The sequence below is a fragment of the Tachysurus vachellii genome, chromosome 6 (assembly GCF_030014155.1).
Source record: "Tachysurus vachellii isolate PV-2020 chromosome 6, HZAU_Pvac_v1, whole genome shotgun sequence".
In the NCBI taxonomy this organism is placed as follows: domain Eukaryota; kingdom Metazoa; phylum Chordata; class Actinopteri; order Siluriformes; family Bagridae; genus Tachysurus; species Tachysurus vachellii.
In genome coordinates, this window is record NC_083465.1 from 28,299,459 (window position 1) to 28,326,958 (window position 27,500).

The following is a 27,500-nucleotide window of genomic DNA, read 5'->3' on the forward strand; positions in this document are numbered from 1 at the left end:
CATTTATTTTTACGCCAGTGGGTTCAGAGATTAAATGCGAGGCTGTCTGGGAAAACCATCCTGTCGTCACCTCGGATAAATTCAGACAGACGTCCGAAAATGATTTAAGAGATAAAAAAAAAGTGAGGTTGGTGAGGAAGTTACGTTTATGTAGCGAGATGTTTATTTCTTACAGACCATGAAACGAGCGACATATTTCAGTTCAGGAGAGATTCCAGAGTAGAAAGTGTGACTTATGACCATGTCGGTTACCCCAGGCTGCTATCAGCGTAGAGCTTTCCGAATCCTTAGCGAGAAAGTTTAGTCGTAGCTTTTCCAACTGCCGTGTTTCCCGACTCGCCGATGCGCTACAGAGCCGTTCAGCAGGTGTGTTGGAGCAGATTAACACACCGTTTCACAGCACCATGGCCTCTAGTGGAGCAGAATATTGCTGCGTTGCCGCGTCCTTGGTTTCTCCTCCGTACTGCTGAAAGCGACATGTAGCCCGGCTATGTACATTACAGCACATCCCCACGGCGGCCTGTTTGCTTTTAAAGCCCTTCAGCACATTTGTGTTATTATGTGTAATCTAGAGCTTGCACTGGGTCTAATCACACACACACACACACACACACACACACAGCATGCCTGCGAGGAGGCGATACAGCTACAGCTTGCACGAGTATTAATGGTCTGCATCTTTATTTCGCACACCTCGGAAATGAAAAAAAAAAAGGGGGGTTTATTATTTTATGTACAGAGATTCAGCAATAATCAGCTTCGGTTAGAAAGACTTAAAGTGTTAAAGTGCCACTTAAAGTTAAAGTGTCTTTAGAATTTGTGACATTTGCGTTACATAAAAACAACCCTGTCCTTCTGTCTGCCAATCAAGTTCAAATCACTGACGTCTCAGAAAGCCGTGGATGTTCTTCTGTGGCAGGAGACAAGCAATTTGGCCTCGACTAAAAAACACGAAGAGCGATTTTGACGAGTAAATGAGGTCTGAGAGCGCTGAGGTTCAGCATTAGCTTAACAGTAGCTAAAGATTCTGTCTCTGACTCTCTTTTATCATTTACAGCATTTAGCAGACGCCCTTATCCAGAACGACTTACATTTTTATACAACTGAGCAAATGAGGGTTAAGGGCCTCGCTCAGGGGCCCAGCAGTGGGAACCTGGTAGACGTAGGACTCAAACTCACAACCTTCCGATTGGTAGCCCAACACCGTAATCACTAGGCTACTGCATCCCTGCACATCAGCGTTCGAGCTCAAAATAGTTCATCGGCTCGGATATGTTTGATTTCTTGTTCTCATAACGAACTTTTGCACGTTTGGTGAATCGTTTCTAACGTAAGAACAAATTCATCTGATCCCAGGACCACTTCATTTCCCTTTATTGAACTCTTTCACTCCGGCGGCGGAGGATATTCCTTTCCGCTTCCTGCGCTAGTCAGAGAAAGTGCGTCGTTGTTTTAATGCAGAGATCCAGCTCCGTTAACTCGCAGCAGGCCTCGCAACGTTATTAAATGATTTCTAATTGGATTTGCAGGTCGCATTATTCATTTAGACTATATTGCTACTATAAAGGGAACGGAAAAGAGGAAGAAAGCCGTGCTGTAAATAGAGGCCCGGGTGGAGTTTCTGCTACGATTGGTTAATATTCAAGAAACACAGGCTTCAACAATTCAATTAAGTGTTAACAGCAGGGGGATCCTAAGGGACGTTAAACATTAATGCTCTTGAACTGGGCTTGGAGAAACAAAACTGAGATTCGATTAACATGTCACTGCTTCAGAACCACACACACACACACACACACACACACACACACACACACACACACAGATGAACTTAACCTCTTTTACAAATTCCAGCTTGTATGCAGTCCATGTGGGAGGACAGGATCTAATGCAGCACTTTGAGCTACACTAATTAATCTGCTTCCAAGTAACTGAAATGAATGATGTCATAATTAACGTCTAACGTCCTTCCCTCTCTTTCTCTGTCTGTCTGCTCTTCTCTCAGAGCACCTGGGGGTTCGTCTGGAGGAGTACATGTCCAGATTTCCGAAGGTGCGGATCGTACGAACGAAGAAGCGCGAGGGTTTGATACGCACTCGCCTCCTGGGAGCGTCTGTGGCTAAAGGGGAAGTGCTCACCTTCCTAGACTCACACTGCGAGGCTAACATCAACTGGCTGCCTCCTCTGCTCGGTACGTTCACCTACCCGTTTGTTTATTTATTTATTTATTTATTTATTTGTTTGTTTGTTTGTTTGTTTGTTTGTTAATAGGAGAATAGAAAGGGTGGGGGGGGGACACAAGATGTACATTTTCTCCTGCTTTTCAATCAGTGTGCAAAAAAAAAAAAGAAAAAGAAAAATCAACCTCAACGGAAAAAAAATCACACTTATCTCCTTCCTCCAAATCGACCAATTTCACAAATCAAATGCCTTTCTTGGTCTCTCCTGCAGTGAGCTGATAAAAAGAGAATCATGAGGTGGCCTATTTCTTTTTATTTATTTTTCTCTTTCAAATATTCTCTCTCTCTCTCTCTCTCTCTCTCTCTCTCTCTCTCTCTCTCTCTCTCTCTCATGCTCTCTCTCTCGTGCTCTATCTCTCGCTCTCTCACTTTCTCTCTCACTCTCTTTTTCTCATTCTCTCTCTTTCTCTCTCACTCACGCTCTCTCTCTATCACTCTTTGTCTCTCGCTCTCTCTTGCTCGCTCTCTCTCTCTCTCGCACTCTCTCTCACTCTCTCTTTCTCTCTCATTCTCTCTCACTCTCTCTTTCTCATTCTCTCTCTTTCTCTCTCACTCACGCTCTCTCTCTATTAATCTTTATCTCTCGCTCTCTCTTGCTCTCTCTCTCTCTCTCTCTCTCGCACTCTCTCTCTTTCTCTCTCTCACTCTCTCTTTCTCGCTCTCTCTCTCTCTTTCTCTCTCCCTCATGTTATCTCTCTCACTCACTCTCTCTCTCGCTCTCTCTCTTTTTCTCTGTCACTCTTGCTCTCTCTCTGTCTCTCTCTCTTGCACTCTCTCTCTCACTCTCACTCTCTCGCTCTCTTTCTCTCTCTACGCATGAGGAAGAGTGAGGGTGGCATGTTGAGCGAGTGAGAGCGGTTTGCGTCTTGCCAATTTTTTCGGCATTTAATGCAGTTTATTCTGTTTAACATGTCGGATTAATTCATTTTGTTGTGTGTGTGTGTGTGTGTGTGTGTGTGTGTGAGCAGCGTTGTGGAGAATCATGGTGGCTCAGAGCAACAAACTGTGTGAAAGTTTGACTGGCCAACACAGTGTGAGGGTGGTGTGTGTGTGTGTGTGTGTGTTTTAGAGGTGGGGAACATGGTGGGGAACGAGGACATTGTCTCTGTCTCCCGTATAAACAGTGCGATTGGGATTTTTTTTTTTGGAACAATGTTCAATAAGTGTGCAAACTGAGTCAGAAAGGCATTGTAGTGAATAATGAACTAAAATTGGTTTCTCCCCCTTCCTGACTAATGGTCTCCCCCATTAACAAAATCCCCCTTGGCTGTAAGACCCCACTTGTTAAACACCTAGTGACTTTCAGGAGAGTGGCTTTTAAGGAAGGTGTTTTTAAGGAAGGTGTTTTTAAATTCAACATCGATGGTTTCAATTACAGCATCTTTATATAAGATGCTTTCACTGTGATAAAACCGGGCATCCTGTTCTGGTCTGGTCCTGAGAGGCAGAGTGACCCCAGTGTTTCTGAGGGTCCCGGAACTGCTGTTGCCCCAGACCTAAAGGAGACTGAGCTCCAAGCCCAGCCTGCAGCCCAGAAGTCCACTGGAGGTGGACACGGGGGTGGACACGGGGGACACGTGGAAATGGTGGAAGAGCCCAGCTTTAAAGTACCAATAAAGAGGACAAAACAAGACAAGGTAAGGACAGGGGAAGAAACAAGCAAAAAAGAAACAAAAGCCCTATTCGGACGGGACTAGTTTTCCAAACGACGTTTGAGTTAGAATTTCTTCAGCCGACGTCTGTCATTTCACGTATGGATTCGGACAGGACTAACATCTCTGTGTTTATTACAGAGGTAGGAGTGTCTGTGTTTTACATGTGGGCGTCGCACAAGACCACATGTCCAGGATTGCGTATGGTCATATGACCGATCAATAGTAAAGTGGCGGTGAAAAAGAAAGCGACACGACACTGGAGTCGGGAGGAAACATTGGGTTTAATTTCTGTTTGGAGCGAACCTACGTTTTAGTTTCAGTTTGAAAATTGTATACACAACCACAAGGTTTGGGCAGGGTAGCAAACACATTTACATCCATTATTGGTGTGCAGAAAGCAGAAACTTAATACCAGTGTGCTAGGGTTAATACGGTAGCTCACGTTGACCAAAACAGACAAGAAAATGCGTTTTGGAAAAAACATTTTCGCCAATCACAGACATTCGCATTCAGACAGGATTAGATTTCTCAGAGAAGCACCGATTCAGCTGAAAAACAGTTTGCTCTGGAATTTTTACACAGGTCGTGTGAGAAAAAGACAGACATGGCAGATTCGGACGGGATTAAAATCACAAAGTACGTCTGTGAAACTGAAATTTCTCTAACGACCCCCTGTAAAACTAGTCCCGTCCGAATAGGGCTAAAGATAGAAGAAAGAGAGTCAGACAAGCGTTGTGTACAGTGCAGAAGACATTAAAGACATTTTGCAGAAGAGAAGTTTTTTCCCAGATAGACAACAGTTTATTCATGATGTAAAAGATTTGGAAAGAGAAGGTGCTTTTATTGACGTTGAAGAAAGGTGGAAGAAACTGATAACTAAGATGAATCTGGAAAACCTCAATGATGACCCATAGAATGTCGGGTGTGTTTTATGTTGGAGAGGTTTTTTACCCTCTGTTTATTTTATCTACATTTTATAATGGGTGGGATTCAGATTGTGAGCTTGAATATCAATGATGCAAGAGAATGAAGTTATATGTGTATGTGCTCATGAACATCGGGGGAGCAGACCTGTCGAAGGTAGAGGACCTGGCAGCGCGTATTCGACCGCGGTTCCTGCGTGTTGTCAATCAACTCTTACATCGCTGGTGGTCCTCCCTAACATCACAGGAGCGTGTTCGGCTGATGAACTATCAGCATACAGAGACCTGTAGAAGTGGGACCCTTTCCCCGACTGAACATTGCTCCCGACCTTGACGAGTGTGAAGGTCTCCCCCTGGAGTGCCGGGGTAAGGTGGAGATGGACTTTGGGACTTTGTCTGGGAAGCTGCTGTACAGAGTCTGTGTTAAGGTTTTAAATAAGAAAAACCTGAGTGGGAGGGTAGACACCCCATGGAGAAGTGTACTTGGTTTTAATGATGATATTAAATCAGAGCGGAGACACAAAAAGCTGCCGCTCTTCAATACAGGATTTTACATGGTACTGTCTGTGTGAACACTTTTATTTCCATTTTAAACCCTAAAGTTGCACATGACTGTCCTTTCTGTTCACAGAAAGTCTTTCATGCTTTTGTTCACTGCTTCAGGTTACAGTCTTTCTTTGTGTTTCTGCTGAAGGTCTTTTAAGGTCTTTTATTGTAGCTTTTACTTTTCAGTGTTTTATTCTTGGTTTTAAATATCAGGAGAAACAGGTTCAGGTGCTGATCAATTGTATCCTTGGTCAGGCAAAAATAGTAATATACTTTAGCCAAAAAAAAAAACAAGATAGCACAGAACACTGACTGTGATGCTAAAAGGATTTTCTCCGGACTTGTTAAACCAGGAGTCCTGATGGATTTGAATTGTTTTTAAAAGCATGAATGATTTGCACGTTATTGCACGTGAATCAGTGTGGTGTCGTATCGATGCTCTGTGCTCTCTAACTGAAGGGGAACTCTTTGCACCAGAGCTAAAATGATTACTACCGTTATCTCTACCATCATTTATTGAATTTTTTTTAGATTTATTTATTTATCTATTTATTTACTTATTTGTTGACTTTATTGATATTTACAGTATATTTGACTTGTGCAAATAAAGTATTGTAAAAGTCTCTCTCTCTCTCTCTCTCTCTCTCTCTCTCTCTCTCTCTCTCTCTCTCTCTCTCTCTCTCTCTCTCTCTCTCTCTCTCTCTCTCACTCTGTTGTCCTGCTGACACACACAAAAATCATCCTTTTTCTCTTCTTCACTCGTATGTCGCTGCCCTGAAACCACCATTTTGTGGCTTGTTGAGACGAGCGAGCAGTATCGTGCTCCTCATTACCTGTAATCACAACAGTCTTCAACTGACTCCTGTCCCATTCGATAGACTGCAGTGAAAACGTCTGTGTCTTAGGGCCTTTTTACACCCGGTCACTTCATGTGTTTTCTCTGATCCGATAGCTATCTGATTTGTTAAAACTGTTCCATTTACATTAGACCACATAAACGCGTCTCGGCGAATCGGATATCGATCCGATCTTTCTACTCCCGCCCAAAATGCTAATATATTTTACCTCATTTCCGGGGTAATTGACATGGAACACACTTTGGTGTGTTTGCGGTTTTCAGAACGCAATCAAAAAGAAGACGAAAAAACTGGTTACGACGGTTATGCTACAAAAAAACAGCGTTTACTGTTTGCTGAATTTTCGCTGGAGGCAGCAGCGCATTTTAAGACCCGATGAGACGCCTGGGTGAAAGATCACCTGCAAGTGACGTACTTCCGTTTGGGAGGAGTTTAGCGCTGACGTATGTGACTTGAACAACCACATTCATTTACACCTGTCCAGTTTCATCTGAAACGCGTCCCAGACCACCTCCTGAAGTGGTTTGTACCATCCGATTTATATCCGTCTCCAAAACGTTTCGGAGGGCATTTAGACCTGGGGTCTCATTTATAAAACTGTGCGTAGGATCCCTATTAAAAGTTTACGTGCACCCAAAAGCCAAAAATGGCGTACGGCAAAAAATATTCCGATTTATTAAACCGTGCGTACGCACACCTGTAAGCAATGTTCCAGCAGATGTGCGTACGTGAGCCAGCCTCATATCCCGCCCTGTACACGCCCATTTTTATATGCCCATTACACGCTCCACAACTGCGCGGGCACGAGAATGGACCTCGTTATAATGAGTTTCCTCTGCGCTCTGCGGGTTTAAAAATGGTTTGAGGAGCCAGCATCTCAGGGGGTAGCCACTGTCGCCTGCAGGTTATAATTATATTAAAAATAAAATTTTTAATATTGTTAAACTCACCAAGAAGCCAGCCATCACCAATTTTTTTTTTTTTAATACATTTTGAATTACGTTTGGATTTTACTAGATGTATATAGCCTAAAACAATCGGCAGAAATAACACTGTTGGATTTAATCCTCATGATAATGTGGATATAACGTATGAAATGGAGTGAAAATTTACTCTAAACTTCTCTATGTATTTTCTACAATCTAACTTCAGTTCACGACCTCACCATCTGTGTCGCCAATTCCCTTTGTCTCCAGAATGTGCGTACGCACGGCTCAAAGTTTGCTTAAAGGTGCGCACATTTTCCCATCAAGTTTGTTTTTTATAGATCACAACCTTTGCATTTATAACTGAGACCCCTGGCTGTCTGATCACAGAAAACGCATGAAGTGACCAGGTGTAAAAAGCCCCTAAGATTCTGACACCCAACAGCACAGAGCAGCGTGTCACACTCAGGGGTCCATCACTTCTTTACATCCCTTGTGCTTTAAAATGGAATTATTATTATTATTATTATTATTATTATTATTATTATTATTATTATTATTATCAGTGTTGTAATGTAACAGAGTACAAATACTTCGTTACCGTACTTAAGTAGAAATGTCACGTATCTGTACTTTACTTCGCTATTTAAATTTATGTCAACTTTCACTTTTACTCCACTACATTTCCTAGATAAAATGTCTACTTTTACTCCGTTATATTTCCACTAAGCATCTTCGTTACTCGTTACTACAAAATAAAATCAGAAGAAATGTGTGTGACTGCAATAAGGGAGGTTTGGCGAATCACTGCTCCTAGATTGCATTACGCAGCTCCACACACTCCACGGAGAAACACAGGGACGCTCAGCGTGCACTCACAGTCAGAGCTGGAGGCGTTTATCTATAACGTTAATCGGCGGAAAGCCGCAAAGACGGCAACCAAAAGCAGTGAAATGTCACTATTCTTATTACCAGAGTTGTAGCACAAACAAAATATTAATGCAAACAATCCATTCAATACTAAATAAAAATAACATTTATTGATTTGGTCTTTGTCTTGTGAATATTTTTATTAATGACTGCATTCATTGGACACACTGTTTGTAGAGAATGTACACATACATGAACTGATCTGATTCAAGACCGGCATCATTACATCATGCATAAAATTTTGGTGTCCACTTTTTGCCATTTTAAATAATCCCATAACTTTTGGCTTACTATGTAGTCATATAATATATAATATAAAACTCTTCTTGTTTTAAATTCTCACTGAGGGCTAAAACCCCCTAAAGATGAAACCCTAGAACCGCCCCTGCTCTTATGTCTACAGAAAATCACTGAAATTTCCCTTTTTACTTTTACTTCAAATACTTAAGTACATTAAATATCAGAAAATGACTTTTGATACTTAAGTACAGTAAATATCAGATACTTTAAGACTTTTACTTGAGTAATATTCTAAAAGGTAACTTTCACTTCTACCAAAGTCTTTTTCTAGTACGATACTTGTACTTTTACTCAAGTATTGCTTTCTAGTACTTTATACAACACTGATTATTATTATTATTATTATTATTATTATTATTATTATTATTATTATTATTATTATTATTATTACTGAAGATGGCATGGATATGATACACAGGATCGATACCCATACCAGCAAAAAAACATGGTGGAGAAAAGACATCTAATAACTAATGCAAGTGATTCAGATTAGGAACAGGTAAAGTTTCTATATAAAAAGACTAGCTTGTATTTTTTCCATATATTTACATTTGCATTTACGTCATTTGGCAGACGGCCTTATTCAGAGCGACGTAGAAAAGTGCTTCGAAGTCACTATCAATGAACACGTCGATACCGGCTCGCTAGGTCACAGACTAAGGATACGTGAGTCTAAAAGTCTGTTGGGAGGAAATACACACTGACCAACAGATGTTTAAACAAACAAGAAAATCAAAGCACTAGTGAGAAGCTGAAGCTGAGGTGAAATCAGCTTCCCTTACTTCCAGAGCGCAAATACTGTATGACTATATGAGACTGATACACACACACACACACTGCAAAGTAACACTCAAGATCTTGATGTACCTGACTTAAAGGTGGGGTCTCCGTTGTTTGAGAAATGCATTAGAAAAAAGAGTAGGGACGACAAACAAAACAAAAATCAAAACTAACGTGTAGCCAATGAGCAGAAAGGGGCGTGTCTTGTCAGTATGCAGCGGAGAGAGTGTTCAGTGCGCATGTGTGACATTAGCAGGAAGCGGTTTTATAACTCCTGAGCTAAACGCTGTTACTACACAACTAACACCTCTTTTCTATCGTAGTAATGTAGAGACGCAGCTACAACCGTGTTTTGTGTAGTAACAGTGTTTAGCTCAGGAGTTATTGACACAGGAAACTCCAATCTGTGAATATGTGACCAACTTCCTGCTCCTTCAGTTCTCTCCAGCGCTGGAAAGCTGATCCTATATTAACACGTCCTACTTCTTACCTTATCATAAGTCTTTCTTCTCTTTCTTTCTTTGTTTTTATCCTCCATGTCAATGTTAAAACCGCTTTCTGCTAATGTCACACATGCGCACTGAACACTCTCTCCGCCCATATTGACAAGCCCCGCCCCTTTCTGCTCATTGGCTACACGTTTGTTTTGTTTTTATTTAGTTTGGCATCCTGACTCAGTTTTCTGAAGGATTTCTCAAACATCAGAGACCCCACCTTTAACCAAACCTTTTCACCTGTATTGTTATGTTCTTGTTTTTGATCTTGTTCCACTTCCTGGTTCTTGTATTTTGGATTCTTCCTGCTTCTATTCACTGTTTGTGGCGGCACTTTGTGACATCGTGTTTTTAATTATTTTCACTGCTTTAAAAAAGAAAATATCTGATAAGATTCGGTGTCAGCTGATACGCAGTGTTTCTTGTATCTGAAAACAGTATTGGAAAATTATTATTATTATTATTATTATTATAATTATTATAATAATAATAATAATTATTATTATTATTATTATTATTATTATTATTATTATTGTCATTATTATAATTAGTATTATCATTATTATTATTATTACTATTATTATTATTATTATTATTATTATTATTTATTATTATTATTAATTATTTATTATTATTAGTAGTAGTAGTAGTAGTATTATTATTATTAGTATTATTATTATTACTAGTACTAGTAGATTTCACAAGTATTCCCCACATTTACATATTTAGACTCACGTACACTATATAGTATATAAGTATAATCACATTTCTTATTCACTTGTCCAGGCTTTAACGTCACACTGAAGTATGTGAGTCTTTACAGTGAGCTTTTACCACACAGCTAAATAGAAGGCATGGTGTAGACACAGCGATCACTCACAAAGCCTAATTACGGAATTGATCTAAAGAAATATCACTCGGACCAGACATCGGAGATCTATTTTAGATTGCACATTAGTCCTCATAGACTTCAACTCCAGCCAGGCTCCAAATAAACACACACACACACACACACACACACACACACACAGAGAATTGCTTCATCTCTCCAATTCAACCTGATGCCATCCACCCACACAGTGCGATGAGGCCACGGAGTCCATTTTGCTCTGCTTTCTTTTCCTTTTTTTTTTTTTCTCTCCTCACTACTCATTCTTAATTGGAAATTTTCTCCCTGCCGTCCTTTTGAGACCGCAACAGAGTAAACATCTTGAGTATTCAGATCAACACCGCTTAAGAGCCATGTCTGAAATGGCGAGATGGAAAAAAAACAAAACAGTGAATTCAGCCAGAGGAAGCGAGTTCTTTATTTAATTTTATTTTTTTAAAGCCAGAGCAAAAACCAAAGATAGTCGAAAATCAATAGAGGCGTCCGTACTGATGTGAGCATGCAGCCTGTTTGTGTTTAAGCTATTCAGGAGAGGCCTTTTTTGTGTCCGTCTCACATACACAAACACACACACACACACACACACACACACACACACACACACGAACACAGTCTCCACAAACAAGCCTCCTGTTGATATAAAGCTCAGAGTAAACATATTCTATTTATTAATCATACTTTACGATTAGCGAGAGCTTCTCATCCGATATCTTGTGTAATTCTTGATGGTCCAACACTCGAATGCAAGACAAACAGAAGCCCATGGACATGAAGGACATGAAGCTGCGAGTGTAAATTGCTTCTGTGTCCCTCACCACGTCTCACGCTAGACACTCGAATACCTTTTCGCTCCACGTGTGTGTGACAGTTTGTCTGAACACACGTTCACATCTCGTCTATGTATCTCACGCCTGAGCAGTAGCGTTGAGGGAGGGTCCCTTTCTGGGTGACAGATCTGGGCCAGCTTATCTATGGCTGACTCGCTGGAGGCTGGGGGTCTCCGTGTCCGTGCCTCCGTGGACCAAACCCACTTAGAAGCTCTGTAATTGTTTCTAATCGCCAGGCAGCTTCAATTTCTCAGAGACTTCCCACTGGGGCGAGTCAAGCTAAAGAGGCCAAGCGAGCTAGAAACGGACCGAGACTCCCCAGGCATCCAGGCAGTCGTCACACCAACACCCTCCCTCCATTTTTTTTTCCTTACCTTCTTACATTGCAGACAAAACGCAAGGGATATAGATGACACATAGTTTGGGCCTGGCTAACACTGCCTCTCTCTCTCTCTCTCTTTTTTTTTCACCCTTTTTTTTCCCATTTTCACACCCTTAGACCAAATAGCCCAGAACCCCAAGACCATTGTGTGTCCTATGATTGATGTCATCGACCACAACCACTTTGGATACGAAGCTCAAGCCGGAGATGCCATGCGAGGAGCTTTTGACTGGGAGATGTACTACAAACGCATCCCCATCCCTTCTGAGCTCCAGGGACCTGACCACAGCGACCCTTACGAGTGAGTACGCATACTCTCATTACTCTTCTCTGTTCTTAACCCTAGTGGAAGAAAAGAATGAGCCAAACATTGCAGCTTAACATCTTTCTCATTAACCGTGTCTGGGTTTAATACTTAGTGTAGACTCTTTAGTGACAGACAAGTTTTCTGACCATATGACATCAGCAATACGTTTTCTAGCATACTGCCAGGACGATTACAGTTGGAAATAAAGAGGAGGCGGAGCTTAATTTATCCTCACTTTTGATATATTGTACTTGTTATATATCTGGCCTTTTGATACTCACACAGGGTCTGGTCTGATTAGCGATGTGACGACGTCAACAAGAGCAGAACATGTACGATGGACAAATATGAAGCTTTCAGGACAAAGATAAGCCGCTTGCAATGTTCCCTACAACGTATTTACCGTATTAGTTCAGCTACAGTGTGAACACGTTTTACATTATTCATTAGTTTCAGTCATTTGCCTCATTTATAGGCAGAAAATAATCATCACATTCAGATGTCATTGCTGTCAGCATCCAGTCATGTTGGAGCTCTGAAAGGAAGGAATGGATCTCAAATAGATTTAGTACCCGTTTGGCGGACGCCTCCGAGAAAATTGAATACGGATCTTTCTAAATTCCACGATTCGTCGTCAGGAATTTGATTCATTTTCTCTAACAGCAGCTCTGACAGAAGCACAGCTGCAAATCACAGGTTTATATTCATGCGCTTGTTGTAACGCATTGTGGTTCCTATAGCAACCGCTCATTCACAGACTCGTACGGCACACGCTCCCCGCAAACGTAGACACGGCGGACTTTCCTGTGAGGAAACGTTCCTTTAGGATTTATTTACAGAAGGAGTCTCCGGTGTCGGCACTTTGTGACAGTCAGAGGTAACGAGGTAAAGTTGTTGTTGTTTTTTTGTTGTTGTTAAATCTCCACAACACATGGTTAAAAATAATAATTCATTCATTTATTCGTTCATCAACGTATTTGGACAATAAATAGCGAGCGTTTCTGAAGCGTCATCGTAAAGCATGTACACAGAGTCGAGAGAGAGAGAGAGAGAGAGAGAGAGAGAGAGAGAGAGAGAGAGACCACTGATATATCCAGCACAGATAGGTGTCAGGTTTGTCATGTTAATCAGCTCAGTACTGAACACTCCTGCTGCAGACTCCCAGTAAAACGAGGCAGGAATCACTCTGGCCCAGACTCACCCAGGCTCACAGGAGAACAGGTCATCACAGAGCAGCCACATTGGGCTCGGGTTAAAAATACTCTGGGAAAAGAGGGAGTAATGAAGCGGAGACGAGTCCGTACATCAGAAACGCACACACGCCACGGTGAACTTGTTTCCCGGAGACAAGGAAATAAATACCCGATACATAAAAACCCGATAACCGATATATCGAACACGGTTAACCCTTTCATGTGGACGATATTTTAAAACATCTACCGATTCCTCTGTTTGCTTTTGGCTTTACAGTATAACGTATGTCATGTGAATGTTTTTTTTTTGTTTGTTTCAAAAGTCTCAAGTAGATCGAGGAAAGTAATATTCTTATTATCGAATATATTAATGCAGAAAAATAGACAAAATAGAAACTTTTTTTTTTTTTTTTTTTTTTTATGTAACTTTATTTCATTCAATTTGGGATTCTGTGTAGAAAGTCTGTAAATATACTGTATGTGAAATACTCCAGACGGCAACTGATTTGTAAATCACAGGATCTTATATTTGACCTAAAACAGCTGACATCATGAAAGGGTTAAATATACTGTATGTACAGTGATGCCTCGAGATACGAGTGCTTTCACGTACGAATTTCTCGAGATACGAGCTGTGATTCGACCAAATTTTTGCCTTGAGATACGAGCAAATTTTTGAGATACGAGCGTCCGAGCTGCCGCCGCTGAAACAAAGATCCCCAACAACCACGTGTGCTCTGTTTCCCCGCCTCAGCTTCCCGCGTCTCACTCGGTTAAAGCCGCCTTCACACTGCACACGACAAACGACGGCCGATAAACAGGAAGTCATTCATTTCCTATGGAGAGTCGCAAAGGCGCTGCATGAGCTGCCGACCATCTACGGATCCGTAATTTTCAGGTCCGTTTTAAGCGTTGGATCCGTTAAAGAATTCAACTTGTGCGACTACACCGCATCTGATACGCCGACCGGACAGGTTTTTATTAAAACGACCGGCAGATGTTAGTGAGGAAAGAGTGACAAAAAAGGCAAAAACAAGTGAAGAGAAAAGCGATGAAGAAAATTAAGCAAAATGAATGTAAAGAAAACAGAAAGTGTAGCAATTAAGTTCAGTTAACTTAAGAGAATTTTAGTTAAGTTCGTTAATTTTAGTGAAGTTTAGTTAAGTTCCATTTAAGTGTAAAGTAGCATTAAGAGTGTACAGTAGCATTAAGAGTGTACAGTAGCGAGTAAGTGAACGAAAGTGAAAGTGTAATTCCTCCTAACTCCTCCGCCTGTTTACTCCTCCCTCAACCTCCGTGCTCATCTTCCGTAAAGTAAAACCAGTTTATTTTTTTAACATTCTCTTTTATTACTGTATGTTTTTATACTATATTTGTCATTTATAAATACAGGTACTGTACATTTTTTATATTCGAAAGACATAAACAAAACAACCGGAGTGGAATTTTGCGAGCTGGAACGGATTAATGGGATTTTAATTCATTTAAATGGGGAAAATTGTTTTGAGATACGGAACGAAGTCACGGAACGAATTGAACTCGTATCTCGAGGCATCACTGTACATCTAAAAGCGGTCACATAAATAGTAAATATTTTATGTTTTTATTTAGTTATGTGTGTAGTTCATGTACAGAACGAGTACAGAACGTACAGGCTCTCGCTCTCTCTTTTTTAATGACCTCGTGCATGGCATCTACTACAAATATCTAGTACGTTGTATTATATTATATCTTTTTTCTCTCGTTGTATTGTAACGGTTGCTGGTCATCGAGCGCATGGAAGTGAGATCTGACACGAACGCAGTGAAGCTCTAATCTTCCTCAGATGCCGTCAGGTATTTTAATACGTCGCTTTTGTGACACGAGCGTCACAAACACCTCCAGCTCCTTTCTCCTTTCATTCGAAGACACTCCTCAAAGGAGAAAATAACTCCCATGTCTGATCATGTCAGGTGTCACATTTATTTGAATTCCTTTTCCTTTGTTGTGCCAGCCACGCCAGGCACGCATTAGTTTTATTTTTCCCTTCAGACTGAGCTGGGTATCACGGCGCCTGCATCAGGTCAGGCTTTTGATCATGCCGAGGAAAAGGAGCTGCCGTTTCAGCCTCATTAAAACACACCGAGCAGTGCAAATGGAAGACGCACAAAATGTCAGAGAGGTGTGTGGGCTCTGGTTAAGAGAGTCTGCTGAGCACTGATAGAATTCACAGCAGGATGTGAGGAGCCTTTCCCAGCTTTGAGTTCTGTTTCATGTCACTGTTGCATCTTATTGGGCTTCATTCACGCTGACACACAGAGAAAGAGGATGTGCTGCATATATCTGTCTAGATATTTATTTTAATTCTGTGAATTAATGGCTTTCTTCTTTCTGATTTCTCTCTCTCTCTCTCTCTCTCTCTCTCTCTCTCTCTCTGTCACTCTCTGTTTTCTCTCTCTCTCTCTCTCTCTCTCTCTCTCTCTCTCCCTCTCTCTCTCTCTCTCTCTCTCTCTCTGTCTTTCCCACTATCTCTCTCTCTCTCTCTCTCTCTCTCTCTCTCTCTCTCTCTCTCTCTCTCTCTGTCTTTCCCACTATCTCTCTCTCTCTCTCTCTCTCTCTCTCTCTCTCTCTCTCTCTCTCTCTCTCTCTCTCTCTCTTCTCTGTCTTTCACACAATATTTCTCTCTCTCTCTCTCTCTCTCTCTCTCTCTCTCTCTCTCTCTCTCTCTCTCTCTCTCTCTCTCTCTCTCTTTCTCTTTCTTTATATCTTTATCTCTCTCTCTCTCTCTCTCTCTCTCTCTCTCTCTCTCTCTCTCTCTCTCTCTCTCTCTCTCTCTCTCTTTCTCTGTCTTTCCATCTTTCTCTCTCTCTCTCTCTCTCTCTCTCTCTCTCTCTCTCTCTCTCTCTCTCTCTCTCTCTCTCTCTCTTTCTCTGTCTTTCCCACTATCTTTATATCTCTCTCTCTCTCTCTCTCTCTCTCTCTCTCTCTCTCTCTCTCTCTCTCTCTCTCTCTCACTAAATGAAAAATTCACTGTAACTCACGTCTCACAATGCATCATTTATCAGCTCATTTGTCTGTGAACGTGTGTGTGGATTTGTGTACAGGTTTGAAAGGAAGATTCTGCCAAAGGACTAGAGTTTAATATGCGGTTTGTCATGTTGTGTAGTAGTCTGTAGTGAAGTGTCGCTTTCCCTCATCAGTTAATCAGCCAGTCTGGTTCATGATCTTCATTCTTTTTTGGGTTTATTTATAAGGCCAGTAGAAGGCAGTGCTCCTGGGGCTGGAAATACGTTACTTACGTATTACGTTAATTGTAAATTTAGAATACAATTGCAGGACTGAAAGTAAGTATAACTGCACTTTGAGTCTAAACAAAGAGCGAAACACCAAACTACGGGTGTGAATCTTTTATTCAAGTCAATTAAATTTGTTTGTTTAGAGATTTACAGAAGTCTCTAAGCAGCTTTACAGAAATATAGAAACATAGAATAAAAATGATAAAGTTTAAAATTAAGTTATTATTTATCTCTAACCTCAATCCCTAATGATCAAGCCTGAGGTGACGGTGTGTGAGGAAAATCTCCCTGAGATGATGTGAGGAAGAAACCTTGAGAGGAACCAGACTCAGAAGTGAACCTCGTCCTCATTTGTGTGACACTGGACATGAAATAATGTCACTGTAAATAATGTCCTTTCTACAACAGTTTGTAGTTGAGAGGAACCAAGAGCAGAACCCAGGAGCTCCTGAGGAACTAATAGATCAGCAGCATTTCTGAGTTCATTATAGATTTAACACTAACACTAAAGTCTTTATATGACTCATGATTCAATTTAATTCGATTCACAGGTTATCTTTGAACTATAATTCAATTTTTTTTCTTTTTGCCATCTTCACCATCTTTTGTGTCATAATACTGTAAGAAAATCATTTTATAATCGAATCGTAGCCCTCCGAATCAAACTGAATCGAATCGAATTGAATCAGAAAGTGAGTCATTAATATTCCCACGATGACTGTTATGGTTGTAAAGAATCACAAAGATCCCATTCCCATTCTTGGTGCATTTTTTTGTCATTATTATATGAGGATCATCGTATAACTGAATTGTAACCCACTGAATCAAACTGAATCGAATTGTGAGTCGTGAATCTTCTGACCATAGTGTTGTGTTCAGTTCTGCTCAGTTTGTATCAGTGTCCTGGTGCGAAGACTGAAGGTCGTGCCTGGAAAGAAAAGCAGGGACTGCATATTGTCGCTCGGTGTAATAACAAAAGTCTCGGATTTGAACAGAACCAGGACACAGATCTTTGTGATAAATGTTCAGATAGATTTCATTATCTTCTTTGCCCTTTGTGAGTCGGGTGCCAACATTAATACAGCTGTCTGTTCTCAGGTTCTCCGGTTAGTCACAGTAGTTTTTCCTGCTAAAGCTAGCTCCAGGAGGAAATGTGGTCTGATGTGGTTTCTCATATCGCTCGTGTTTAAATGAAAGTGTTTTATCTTGCCGTAATCCGTCTCACAAATTGCAAAGCTCTTTTCTTTACCTCCTGCAGCAAGTGGTCCCAAATGTCAGCTTTTACAAAACGCAGGCGCCGGTTTGACTTCTTGTCGAGATGTTTCTTTCCGCCAGCCTTCTCTGACGACATCTCTCCATCTCAGTCTGACAGATAGATAGAGCAGATATCATACACAGAATTACTTGTTCCTAATAATTCAGATGGATTCGATTTTATTCCCATAGCACTGTTAACAACGGACGTAGCAGCTGTACAGAAATATATCAATTAAGGATAGACGTTTATAAAATGGTGAATTTATACAGTACCTTATGAGCAAACCAGAAGTGACGGTGATGAGAGGACTACCTGAGACGATGCGAGGAAGAAACCTAGAGAGGAACCAGACTCAAAATCTGGGAGGGACCAGATTCAGACAGTGAGATTATAAATAAACGTGCAAGCAGGAAATTCATTCTAGTCATTTATACGACTTCACTGATGGAGCCTTGAGTGCAAAACACTTTGTATCCATTGCTGTCCAAGGCCACCGTCATGGGCTCTAAGTGGTACACAGTAATCTCATGTATCTCCAGGCTGTTCAAGTGGAACATCCTCAGCAGCAGTGAGTGACCTCCAACAAGGATCAGTCAGATCCAGAAAGTAGAAGATGTCAGGATCACTCTGGGATCTCAGGAGTAGCACGTGTAGCTCGACAGAAAGAGATGGAGGTTATCAGGTATGATTAAGGACAGAGTGTACAGAGTTCAAGCCGGAAGTAACCGAAAACTAGCTCTGACCTCAGAACTGAAATCTGTAGACTTTTCTTATGTTCAGGGTTATATAAAAGAAACACATTACAACATACTAGAATCAGTGCAAACATCCACACAGGAGTGTGTCGGCGTGTAACAGGTGGTGAGTGTTTGGATAACACAGCGCACGTGAGCGTGTCGGTGGTCATGAGTAAGAGCCGGGGCGTGAGACTCAGCAGGGTGACTCATAATGTGACTCATTATCTACGCTTTAAAATGCTGCTTTGAGACACCTTCGTGTGATGGTGTATTTTTACCCCAAATGGATGTTAGGACTCCAAACCTTGACCAGATTTATATATAAAACCTTAATATCATATAGAACATTGTATTCTGTCAGTAATATACCTACTGTGTTGTTTTTAATTTATTTTATTGTTTGTTCGTCTCTATTTTCATATTTTTCTTATTTTATTCTGTATCCATGCATGATATATGTCCCTCTATTGATTGTTTATTTTTATTTATTTACATCTTTGATACATAATACATACAGTACATGATGATATATTTATATATATAATTTTATTTATTTGTTTGTTTGTTTGTTTGTTTGTTTGTTTGTTTGTTTATTTTGCATTTTTTTATTTTCCCTTTTCTTTTTTCTGTACATGTGCCAATTATTTTTATCCTTTTATTTATGACTTTTTTTTTGTTAGTGCACATATTTGTTTTGTTTTCAATTTTATTCTTTTGTTTATTTTTATTTATTTTTCTATACCTGTCCGTTATCGTCTCTCTCGCCTTTGTTTTTATTGTTTATTGACTTTTTTCTGTAGCTATGCATTTTTTTTTTTTATCGTTTCTGGGTTTTTTTTCCTTTCTTTTCATTCATTTTTTTCTGTACCTATGCATTATTTGTCTCAGCTTTTTCCCATTTTTATTTATTACCTCTTATTTTTTAATCTATCTAAGGTGGTATGCTGCTAGTGCAGTCCTTATTACTCTCGGAAAAGTGGTGGTGTGTTTATTAATAAACAACAGAAAAGAAGATGTCTCATTACTACCATGACTCGTGCCCTTTAGGACCGTTTTATTTATGCCGAATTAAAGCAGAGTAAAAAAGAAAGAATAAAGAAGAAGAAAATAAATCCGACTCAGCATGGACTTCGCTGACAGCTTGAGGATGCGTGAGTAGATGCGTGAGTGCTTACAGCAGCTGTATCTCTTTTTGGTCTGTGTGTGTGTGTGTTGTGGGTCATTGCTATCTGCTCATCTCTGAGCAGATCAGCACTTGTGGTGTGTGTAGTGTGTATATAAGTGTGTGTGTGTGTTGTGGGTCATTGCTTTCGCTCAACGTACTGTAGCAGATCAGCGCTTGTGGTGTGCGTATTGTGTGTATAAGTTTGTGTGTGTAGGTTAGTGTGTGTTTTTCTTCTATCACATTCTGACACATTTCCTCCACCTGTCCAGCCCACACCAGGCACTAAGCTATGGATTAATTTTGTAGGTGTGTATGTGCAGGAAATCAGGTTTGAGTGTGTGTGTGTGTGTGTGTGTGTGTGTGTGTGTGGTGGGTCATCACTATCTGCTCATCTCTGAGCATACTGTAGCATATCAGCACTTGTGGTGTGTGTAGTGTGTGTATGAGTGTGTGTGTGTTTGTGTGTTAGTGCCTTTTTTCCTCTATCATTACAACAAACATGGAACAGTCTGATGTGAAGATTTACTGTATCTCATGGAGGGAGTCTCCAGTGTCAGCACTTTGTTAAAGTCAGACCTATTTACAGATGGTCACTTTTTGCGTTTTTTTTGTCAACATAACACTTTTTTGTCTCATTACCTTTAAGAAAAAGAAAAGGAAGAGAGGCTGCTGAAGGAACAAGTGTTTGGAGCTTCTACAACATAAGTGAGAAAAGGAACTAACCTGATTCATAGACTTTCAACACATAAACATATATACAACATATAACAACACTCTGCTTCGAGACAATATTCATGATTAAAAATGATTAAAAAATGATATACAAATAAATATAAATAAATATTACAAGTAAATAAATGACCCAACTGCCGTAAAATAAATAGAACAAAACATTTCAGGAAAATAATCAACTCTTTATTCCATCTTGACTGGTGTGATACTTTTTTCTATAACTACAAGACACTGCACTGTTATTCCTTATTTATTATCTCTAACTTGAACACTAGTTGAACGCTAGAACATCTAATAATCTGCATTTATTCAGAGTGGACTAGTTGTGGAGGTGGGGGTTGTGGTTGTTGTGATGGTGGGGGTTGTGGTGGTGGGGGTTGTGGTTGTGGTGGTGTTTGTGGTGTTGATGGCAATGGGGGTTGTGGTTGTAGTGGTGTTTGTGGTGGTGGTGGTTGTAGTGGTGGTGGTTGTGGTTGTTGTTGTAGTAATAGTGGTGATTGTGGTTGTAGTGGTGGTGGTTATGGTGGAAAAGGTGGTTGTGGTTGCAGTGGTGGCGGTTGTGGTTGTAGTGGTGGTGGTGGAGATAGTGGTTGTGGTTGTAATGGTGGTGGTGGAGATGGTGGTTGAGGTTGTAGAGGTGGTGATGGGTGTGGTTGTAGTGGTGGTGGTTGTAGTGGTGATGGTGGTGGTTGTTGTTGTAATGGTGGTGGTTGTGGTTGTAGTGGTGGAGATGGTGGTTGTGGTTGTAGTGGTGGTGGTGGGTGTGGTTGTAGTGGTGGTGGTGGTGGTGGTGGTTGTTGTAGTAATGGTGGTGGTTGTGGTTGTGGTGGTGGTGGTTGTGGTTTTAGTGGTGGCGGTGGAGATGGTGGTTGTGGTTGTAGTGGTGGTGGTGGTGGAGATGGTGGTTGTGGTGGTAGTGGTTGTGGTTGTAGTGGTGGTTGTGGTTGTAGTGGTGGTGGTAGTGGAGATGGTGGTTGTGGTTGTAGTGGTGGTGGTGGTAGTGGAGATGGTGGTTGTGGTTGTAGTGGTGGTGGTGGTGGTTGTGGTTGTAGTGGTGGTGGTGGTGGTGGTTGTAGTGGTGGTGGTGGTGGCGGAGATGGTGGTTGTGGTGGTGGTTGTAGTGGTTGTGGTGGTGGTGGTTGTGGTTGTAATGGTGGTGGTGGTTTGTATGATTGTGGTGGTGTTGTTGTAGTAATGGTGGTGGGTTGTGTTGTGTGGTGGGTGGTTGTGGTTTTAGGGGTGCGGTGGGAGATGGGGTTGGTGGTAGTGGGTGGTGGTAGATGGTGGTTGTGGTGGTAGTGGTTTGTGGTTTAGTGGTGGTTGTGGTTGTAGTTGGTGGTGGTTGTAGTGGTAGGTGGTGGGTGGAGGGGTGGGGGTGGTTGTAGTGGTGGTGGTGGTGGTTGTAGTGGTGGTGGTGGTGGCGGAGATGGTGGTTGTGGTGGTGGTTGTAGTGGTTGTGGTGGTGGTGGTTGTGGTTGTAATGGTGGTGGTTGTGGTTGTAGTGATGGTGGTGGTGGTTGTAGTGGTGGTGGTGGTGGTGGTGGTGGTTGTTGTTGTAGTGGTTGTGGTTGTGGTGGTGGTGGTTGTGGTGGTGGTGTTGATGGTGGTGTTGGTGTGACGTCCTGGAGCTGAATCTTTGGAAAATTGTATATGAATCTGTTCTCTGGAAAATCATCAAAAGGATCGTGGAGGAAAACTGATTTACTGTAAAATATACAAGTCACATAAAAATGTAAACCATTTAACCAGCAGTGCTCTCTCCTCCTTCATACCATCTCTCTCTCTCTCTCTCTCTCTCTCTCTCTCTCTGTGTATGTGTGTGTGTGTGTGTGTGTGTGTGTGTGTGTGTGTGTGTGTGTGTGTGTGTGTGTGCGTGTGTGTTCACTTTAACGCTCAGCTCATTAACAGCCTGAACTTTAAGACAAAAGACAGAAACGGCTCCACAATTCAACCTCGGACAGTCGGTATTGGAAACCGTGTCCGCTCTGTCCATTATATGTTCCTTCTGTTCCCTGGTGCATTATGGGAAGAGGTTAATCAATCCACAATCCATTCCACTTGTTCTGGAAATATGTGTTTCTCCCTGAGGGGAAACTCTTCCTATCTGTCTTCAAACGGTGACATTTATTACTGGAACCTGTGGGATTTCCTGAAATCCATTGTGTTTCTCCTTCATATGAATTTCAGCAGATTTCGGTCCAAACGTGACGCTATAAGGTTTGTAGCTATTAAACATTTTGATTAAAAAAAGCGTGATGTTCAGAGTGTAGACAAATAATATAGACAAAACTTTTCCACATCATTTTTTTTTTTTTGGAAATGTATCGTAAAGCTGTGGCGACAAAATCGGATCCAGGCGACATTTTCCCCAGACGGACACGGACGCACAGTATATAGCCGGCCGTACGGTTTGCTCTCGTTCTTTCTCTCGGTATGAACGATCGCTCTACATTTTATACACGTGCGTGATTTGCACGGCTAACGTGAACGTGTTAGAGCCGTGATAAGAGTTTATTCTTCAGGTGAGCAAACATATCACGTAAAAAGAGATAAATATCACATTTCTGTCCAAGATTTACGATATTTACACTCGGTAAGACATCGTTTCTGCACTCCAAACCCTGAAGGACAGAGCAAGCCTGTAAAAGAGATAAAACACTCTCTCTCTTCTCTTCCTATTCATCTTCTCATCCCCGAATCCCATCTCCAGCCAGGGTGGAGCCACCGTTCTCTCAGACAGAGTGGTGCTCAGAGCTTCACAAATTGTTAACCAGTCTTTGGGTTCTGTCTCCATCTGTCACTCTTGGCTCATGATAAGCAGGACTAAGTGTTGTCCAATTAGCTCCATTACTAGAAAATAGTGTAAAAGCTATTTTTTTTTTCCCAGGAAACACAGTTGCTTTGAAGCTCAGAATAAATTGCTAGCGCTAATTACGATGAAGCCCACGTTTGTGATTCAGCCACGCTGACAGGAAAGACGCAGCTAAAACTTCTTTAATTATTATAAACCTGAACTCACCATGTGTTGCGCAGGATAACCAACTAAGCACACACACATTCACCTTTACCAGCGGCAAACATTTCTGCTGTTCACTTGCTTTCGGGGTTTTTTTTTTCTTTTCTTTAATGCAAAGTGCAAACGGGAGAAAAATCGACTCAGAGGAACAACACAAAATCAATATAGAGAGTTCTATTCTTCATAGGCACAATAATGGTGGCTGAATAGCTGGAGATGTTGCTCATTAAGGCCCTGAAGAGAAAAATGGATATGAGCAAGAATCAGCGGGACGTAAAGGAGGAGCTCACGGATGAGAGAGAGAGAGAGAGAGAGAGAGAGAGAGAAATAGATGTCCTCACAGTCTCTCCCTTTTGTCTCACACCAGGCTGCCTGTATAGCACAGCATGTAGCAGCAGTTAACACACTCACTCGCTCATGCACATACACACACACACGGACACACACACACGCGAGACCAACCTCGGCTCCTCGCTCAATATCTACCTCCATCTCTCTCTCTCTCTTTCCTTTTCAGAACGAATCAGTGCTGAAAAATGTCCCACGCAAACCTTTTCCTCCTGTGCATTCACCCTCTTTTTTTTTCTTTCTTTCTTTCTTTTTTTTTGTAGTGGATTTCAGAAATAACACCAGATATCCGACCTTTTCCTTCACCATCAAATCCAGAGCACAGCTTTTTAAACCTTCCGCCCTCTCTCGGGTCTAATCTGACCCCAGCTATCACAGCCTCCACAACGCCACCCGGAGCTGATAATCTAATCGTATATTCCGTGCGTACCGGATAAGAGACTGAATATGTAGAAGGAGAGCCGTAAATCCTGCCTTATCTCCCTAGAACCGAGGAGATTCCTCCACGTAGAAACACCGGACATTTTCTCTCATTAGAATCTTTCAAATCATCTAAGATCAGATTTTCTGTAATTTGCTTCTATAACACATCTCTCTCTCTCACTCACTCATCTTCTACCGCTTATCCGAACTACCTCGGGTCACGAGGAGCCTGTGCCTATCTCAGGCGTCATCGGGCATCAAGGCAGGATACACCCTGGACGGAGTGCCAACCCATCGCAGGGCACACACACACACACACACTCTCATTCACTCACGCAATCACACACTACGGACAATTTTCCAGAGATGCCAATCAACCTACCATGCATGTCTTTGGACCGGGGAGGAAACCGGAGTACCCGGAGGAAACCCCCGAGGCACGGGGAGAACATGCAAACTCCACACACACAAGGCGGAGGCAGGAATCGAACCCCCAACCTGGAGGTGTGAGGCGAACGTGCTAACCACTAAGCCACCGTGACCCCCACACATTTCTATATTAAGAAAATATTAATTTATTTTACATTGTAATGACATTATTTAAGTCACTTTCTAACCCAGACTCAGCGTCCTACCTGCAACTTGACCAACAGGCTTAAAATCACTGGATGTCTTTTAAAAAATGTAGAAATTCTTGTGAAATAAGTGTAAGAGTGAATTTGTCACCTTTTGATCAAGAGCTCAGAGAAATGGAGCAGCTCAGATTGTAATTGTCACGTCAGAGTTGGAGTAGAAGATTACTGATTACACACAGCTGGACTCAATCACCTTCACAACACACACTCTTACAGTTTATAAGGACTCGTTACACACGCGAACACACGCACACACACACACAGTGTCAGTCATTACCAATTTGTCATTGTTCTTGGAAGATTTTGGATCGTTGTCTTGTTCGACTTGTCAATAAAGATCATTCTGTACCTGCGCTTGTGTCCTCAACCGACTCAAAGCTAACAGTATTGGGATAGTGCGATGCTCCTTCATCACCACGTCATCATCAACACGTAGAAGAGCGCTTACACAGTCAGAGGTAAAGTGACCCAGTATAATAATCAGCACACACTGAATAAGTTAGAGATCAGTGGAGCAAAGAGGCAGTGATTGTAAGTGAAAACCCCAGCTGATGAAACTGCTGGTTGTGATGATGATGATGATGATGATGATGATGATGATGAGGATGATGGCAATGATGTTGAAGATAATGGTGATGAGGAGGAGGACAATGATGATGACAATGTTGAAGATAACGATGATGTTGAAGATGATGATGTTGATGTTGAAGATGACGATGATGATGATGCTGAAGATGATGTTGAAGATGATGATCATGTTGAAGATGATAATTATGACAAGGATTATGATGAAGATGATGATAATGATAATGTTAAAGATGATGATGATGATGATGATGATGATGAGGACAATGATGATGACAATGTTGAAGATGACGACGATGTTGAAGATGACGATGATGAAGATGAAGATGATGATCATGTTGAAGATGATAATGATGACAAGGATTATGATGAAGATGATGATAATGCTGATGTTAAAGATGATGATGATGATGGCAATGATGTTGAAGATGAGGAGGAGGAGGAGGAGGACAATGATGATGACAATGTTGAAGATGACGATGATGTTGAAGATGATGATGATCATGTTGAAGATGATGATGACGATGATGTTGAAGATCATGAAGATGATGATAATGTTGATGATGAAGATGATGATGATATTGACAATGATGTAAAGATGATGATGATGATGATGATGATGAGAATCAAAAGTAAGAACTTATTTCCAGTTTATATTTCCCTATAAGTATTGAGGAGTAAATGTAGAGGCAGGTGGGAGTTTGTTCCTTTCAGCTCAGGAGAATAATTAATCAGTAAATAAGTCTAACTGATATAACAGAGCGATGCATCTCTAGATTATTATAGAATTAAGTCATTTCTAATAAAAAAAATCCAGTCCTCTAAACCACTTTACTGAAGGATGAACACACTCTAGACCCAAATGAAGCCTGTTATTCCTCTTACACCACGGCGACATGAAATCTGTCATTTACTTATGAACTGTTTAGTTTATACGTATATCACTGAAGCACGAGCAGCACGCAGATACACTAGAGTTAGTGTACAGACACTGAGATCTCATATGGCTCGTGACATACTGCTTTTTTACTTCAACTTTTCAGTAAACAAGAAAATGAATATGGACAAAATATGTCCAAGTGTAGATCCGTCAAAGCCGCACTCACCGTGTAGCACGTCGGCTAGCAGGCGAGCGTCGCTTCGTACATTCTCGTTAAAGGTGCTTCTGGTGAAACGGTATTTTTTTTTTTCTTTTTTATCTGACAAGTTGTCTTATTATACGTTGTTTGTCATATCGACCGATGATGTCACTAACTCTACTGTAATACTGGTTTTGATGCAGGAAGCAGAAATCTACATGTTGAACAGACAAGTCGAATGATACACACACTGTAACGTCCCGGAGAGATTAGACGAAATATAAACATTCTTAGAAGTTTGATCATCCAATCAGATTAATGGACCGGAGCTAAGTGTTGTATAGCTTACATTCTAGCCATGATAAATAGTCATTACTTCACCATCTCTCTCTCTCTCTCTCGCTCTCTCTCTCACTCTCTCTCTCTCTCTCTCTCTCTCACACACACACACACACAAAGTGCTGCCTGTCATATTACAGAGAAAAAACTAAAACAGCTTACAGCCGAGACTCTTTCCATAACTGTTAGATGAGCATCTCTAATCAAACACCTCACCGCTTCACCGATTATAAGAACGACACACTGTTTTATTATAAATTTGAGATTATTTGAACGTCTGCCGGGGGGCACGGTGGCTTAGTGGTTAGCACGTTCGCCTCACACCTCCAGGGTTGGGGGTTCGATTCCCGCCTCCACCTTGTGTGTGTGGAGTTTGCATGTTCTCCCCGTGCCTCGGGGGTTTCCTCCAGGTACTCCGGTTTCCTCCCCCGGTCCAAAGACATGCATGGTAGGTTGATTGGCATCTCTGGAAAATTGTCCCTAGTGTGTGATTGCGTGAGTGAATGAGAGTGTGTGCGTGCCCTGTGATGGGTTGGCACTCCGTCCAGGGTGTATCCTGCCTTGATGCCCGATGACGCCTGAGATAGGCACAGGCTCCCCGTGACCCGAGGTAGTTCGGATAAGCGGTAGAAGATGAGTGAGAGAGAGAGTGAGTGAAC

General features: G+C 41.4%; 1 protein-coding gene across 1 annotated transcript in view; it reads left to right on the forward strand.

Annotated features, from left to right (window-relative positions):
• galntl6 (polypeptide N-acetylgalactosaminyltransferase like 6) overlaps window positions 1-27,500 on the forward strand; it is a 250,994-nt gene that overhangs the window by 181,045 nt on the left and 42,449 nt on the right. Inside the window, exons 6-7 of the mRNA XM_060871463.1 lie at window positions 2,006-2,191; window positions 11,867-12,050. Of these exons, the coding sequence (XP_060727446.1) occupies window positions 2,006-2,191; window positions 11,867-12,050 (370 nt within the window). The remainder of the gene's footprint in view (window positions 1-2,005; window positions 2,192-11,866; window positions 12,051-27,500) is intronic.